This window comes from Pseudorasbora parva, chromosome 11, assembly GCF_024679245.1.
Source record: "Pseudorasbora parva isolate DD20220531a chromosome 11, ASM2467924v1, whole genome shotgun sequence".
Lineage (NCBI taxonomy): Eukaryota > Metazoa > Chordata > Actinopteri > Cypriniformes > Gobionidae > Pseudorasbora > Pseudorasbora parva.
The window spans coordinates 38135560-38139858 of NC_090182.1; the positions used below are offsets into that span (position 1 = coordinate 38135560).

Below are 4299 nucleotides of genomic sequence, written 5' to 3' on the forward strand. Positions count from 1 at the left end.
CAATTGTTTGTTTAACAGACAGCCCACATGTTAATCTGCAGTTTATATATATATATTACTAATTTGAGGTTGCTAGGCAACGTGGGGGAGAGGACGCTGGCGTTGTCTGCTCGCCGCTTCTCCACCCACAAATCATGTTAATGTACTATTAGATTTAGATTTTATTTTATTTCCTTATGTTTGTGACTAGTCTAACAGTCAGAGCTACAATTGGGGCTGTTGCTGACTGCTGGCAGCAACTGAGAGGACGTTGTTCGTCGTTTCGCCGTTTTCCTCCGCTTCTCTAATGTTTATGTTTGAATTGCTGCGGTTGGTTCTGGTTTGGAGGACATTTGATGTTTCTCGCCGCAACTGCTCACTGGTGGTCTCCCTTGGGCTTAAGCTGCATGGTGGCTGAAGTTTGCACAGGGCTAGCGTCATCTGGGCCATCGTAATCGGCGTCCGGCATGATGTTGGGATGTTCCGCTTCTCGGCTGTGCCGCTGTTCCGTCCTGCATTGCGGCCGTGAAGCGGCTTGGACTTCTGCGCCAACCCCGGTGTGTCCACAGAAGTGCCCGGAAAAATGTTCTGCCTCCTGCATGGTGCTGCGGCGATCCCCATCGTTTGAATCGTCCTGAAGACCCATCATCTGGTCTTCAGCTGTCGTGCCTCGGCGATGTCATCAGGAGACACTGCCGCTGGGAGAAATTTAAAACATGGAGTGGACCACAGTGTGCTGCGGAGCTTAAAGGGACTTCCACCATCAGCTGTTTTCTGTTCACCATCAACTCTGTTTCTGTTCACCATCAGCTATGTTTCTGTTCACCATCAGCTCTGTTTCTGTTCTGTTTTCTGTGTTTGTTGATTGTTTGTAGTATTCTATATTTTTACTTGTTATTCTTTTTTTTCTTTTTTTTTTTCCCTTTGTTGCACTTTGAGATTCTTCGGAATGAAAAGTGCATTATAAATAAAATCTATTATTATTATTATTATTACTAATCACTTTTTTAAAGTAACATTCCCAACACTGCTCACCGGGCTTGTGCCACTCTCTTTTCCAGAGCTGTGTGTGTATGTGTGTGTGTATATATATATATATATATATATATATATATATATATATATATATATATATATATATATATATATATATACACACATGCACACACACCTCTGGAAAAGAGAGTGGCACAAGCCCGGTGAGCAGTGTTGGGAATGTTACTTTAAAAAAGTAATTAATTATAGTTCCTCACTACTTGTTCCAAAAAGTAACTGAGTTAGTAAGTGAACTACTCTATAATAAAAGTAACTCGTTACCAGGGAAAGTAACTATTTGCATTAATGTAAAAATAAAAAATAAAAATGCTATAAGTCATAGAATTTTTTTTTTTTAACCAGTTTTCACAAGCCAGTTGAAACGAGTTGAACAGACTAAATAGAATTAATTATTATAAAACATTGTACACTAATCTACTATTTTAATGTTGCTGTGGGACAATGTGAGAGACACCAATCAAATTCAATACATTATTGTAAATATCAGTAATATAGTGGAACAATAAAACAAAATAGATTTTTTAGAACTGCAATATTTATTGCACAGACCCCAACTGGCCATCAAATACATTTAAAAATAAATGATGCTCCTTAAGAAAAGGCTACCAAAAATAGAAAATAATAATAATAAAAAATAGAGTAGCCTAACTTACATAGACTCTTTGTAAAAACTGTCACACAGCTGGTAGACATACTGTAGCCTGCTTGAAGTATTTTCTTCCTCGCAAAAGTTATAGTTTAACATAGTTTAATAGTTTAAGAAGTGCTCTCAAGTCTTGTTTGTATGGCAGGCCACTCTCTCGCGGGTATTTTCGCAATGATTGCCTGGAAAGAATCCAACTCCACTGCTGACAACGTTAAGACATAAAGGCATCGGAAGAAACAGTCTCAGACAAAAGGGCATCAGACATAAAGGCAGGGCATCAGGCATAAAGGCATTAGACCAAATGGACTCAGACTACAGGGCATCAGACATAAAGGCATCAGAAGAAACATGCTCAGAGTAAAGGGCATCATAGATAAAGGCATCAGGCGAAACGGAGTCAGACTAAAGGGCATCGGACATAAAGGCATCAGACAAAACATACTCAGACTAAAAGGCATCAGATGAAACAGACTCAGACTAAAGGGCATCAGACATAAAGGCATCAGACAAAACAGACTTAGACTAAAGGGCATCAAACATAAAGGCAACAGACAAATCATACTCAGAATAAAAGGCATCAGACAAAACAGTTTCAGACTAAAGTGCATCAGACATAAATGCATCAGACAAAACATACTCAGACTAAAATGCATCAGATGAAACAGACTTAGACTAAAGAGAATTGGACATAAAGGCATCGGATGAAACATACTCAGACTAAAGGGCATCAGACAAAAAGGCATCAGATGAAACAGACTCAGACTAAAGCGCATCAGATATAAAGCCATCAGATGAAACAGACTCAGACTAAAGGGCATCAGACAAAACATACTCAGACTAAAAGGCATCAGACGAAACAGACTCAGACTAAAGGGCATCAGACATAAATGCATCAGACAAAACATACTCAGACTAAAAGGCATCAGACGAAACAGACTCAGACTAAAGGGCATCAGACATAAATGCATCAGGCAAAACATACTCAGACTAAAAGGCATCAGATGAAACAGACTTAGACTAAAGGGCATCGGACATAAAAGCATCGGACAAAACGGACTCAGACTAAAGGGCATCAGACAAAACATACTCAGACTAATGGGCATCAGACAAAGCAGACTCAGACTAAAGGGCATCAGACAAAACATACTCAGACTAATGGGCATCAGACAAAACAGACTCAGACTAAAGGGCATCAGACAAAACATACTCAGACTAATGGGCATCGGACATAAAGGCATCAGACAAAACAGACTCAGACTAAAGGGCATCAGACGAAACAGACTCAGACTAAAGGGCATCAGACTAAAGGGCATCAGACGAAACAGACTCAGACTAAAGGGCATCAGACTAAAGGGCATCAGACGAAACAGACTCAGACTAAAGGGCATCAGCCGAAACAGACTCAGACTAAAGGGCATCAGACTAAAGGGCATCAGACGAAACAGACTCAGACTAAAGGGCATCATACATAAAGGCATCAGACGAAACATACTCAAACTAAAAGGCATCAGACAAAACAGACTCAGACTAAAGGCCATCAGCGAAACAGACTCAGACTAAAGGGCATCAGCCGAAACAGACTATGACTAAAGGGCATCAGACAAAAAAGACTCAGACTAAAGGGCATCAGCCGAAACAGACTAAGACTAAAGTGCATCAGACAAAACAGACACAGACTAAAGGCCATCAGCCGAAACAGACTAAGACTAAAGGGAATCAGACAAAACAGACTCAGACTAAAGGGCATCAGCCGAAACAGACTAAGATTAAAGGGCATCAGACAAAACAGACTCAGACTAAAGGGCATCAGCCGAAACAGACTAAGATTAAAGGGCATCAGACAAAAAAGACTCAGACTAAAGGGCATCAGCCGAAACAGACTAAGACTAAAGGGCATCAGACAAAACAGACTCAGAGTAAAGGGCATCAGCCGAAACAGACTCAGACTAAAGGGCATCAGACAAAACAGACTAAGACTAAAGGGCATCAGACAAAAAAGACTCAGACTAAAGGGCATCAGCCAAAACAGACTCAGACTAAAGGCCATCAGACAAAACAGACTCAAACGAAACAGACTCAGACTAAAGGGCATCAGACAAAACAGACTAAGACTAAAGGGCATCAGACAAAAAAGACTCAGACTAAAGGGCATCAGACAAAACAGACTCAGACTAAAGGGCATCAGACAAAACAGACTCAGACTAAAGGGCATCAGACAAAACAGACTCAGACTAAAGGGCATCAGACGAAACAGACTCAGACTAAAGGGCATCAGCCGAAACAGACTCAGACTAAAGGGCATCAGACAATACAGACTCAGACTAAAGGACATCAGCCGAAACAGACTCAGACTAAAAGGCATCATACATAAAGGCATCAGACGAAACATTACTCAAACTAAAAGGCATCAGAAAAAACATACTCAAACTAAAAAGCATCAGACAAAACAGACTCAGACTAAAAGGCATTGGACATAATGGCATCGGACGAAACAGACTCAGACTAAAGGGCATCAGTCAAAAAGGCATCAGACAAAAGGAACTAAGACAAAACAGACTCAGACTCAGTATTTCCTTAAGTTGGAAATAACTTCCAGTCATCTTGAATGTTATTGACAA

At 40.4% G+C, this 4299-nt stretch overlaps 1 protein-coding gene across 1 annotated transcript; it reads left to right on the forward strand.

Moving 5' to 3' along the window:
* Positions 1-3263: 3263 nt before the first annotated feature.
* LOC137092092 (salivary glue protein Sgs-3-like) lies at positions 3264-4052 on the forward strand. The gene has a single exon (XM_067456365.1). The coding sequence runs from the start codon at positions 3264-3266 to the stop codon at positions 4050-4052; it is 789 nt and encodes a 262-aa protein (XP_067312466.1).
* Positions 4053-4299: the final 247 nt, after the last annotated feature.

Coding starts and splice junctions, on each gene's coding strand:
- LOC137092092 (XM_067456365.1), top strand. CDS start 3,264: ATGACTAAAGGGCATCAGACAAAAAAGACTCAGACTAAAGGGCATCAG.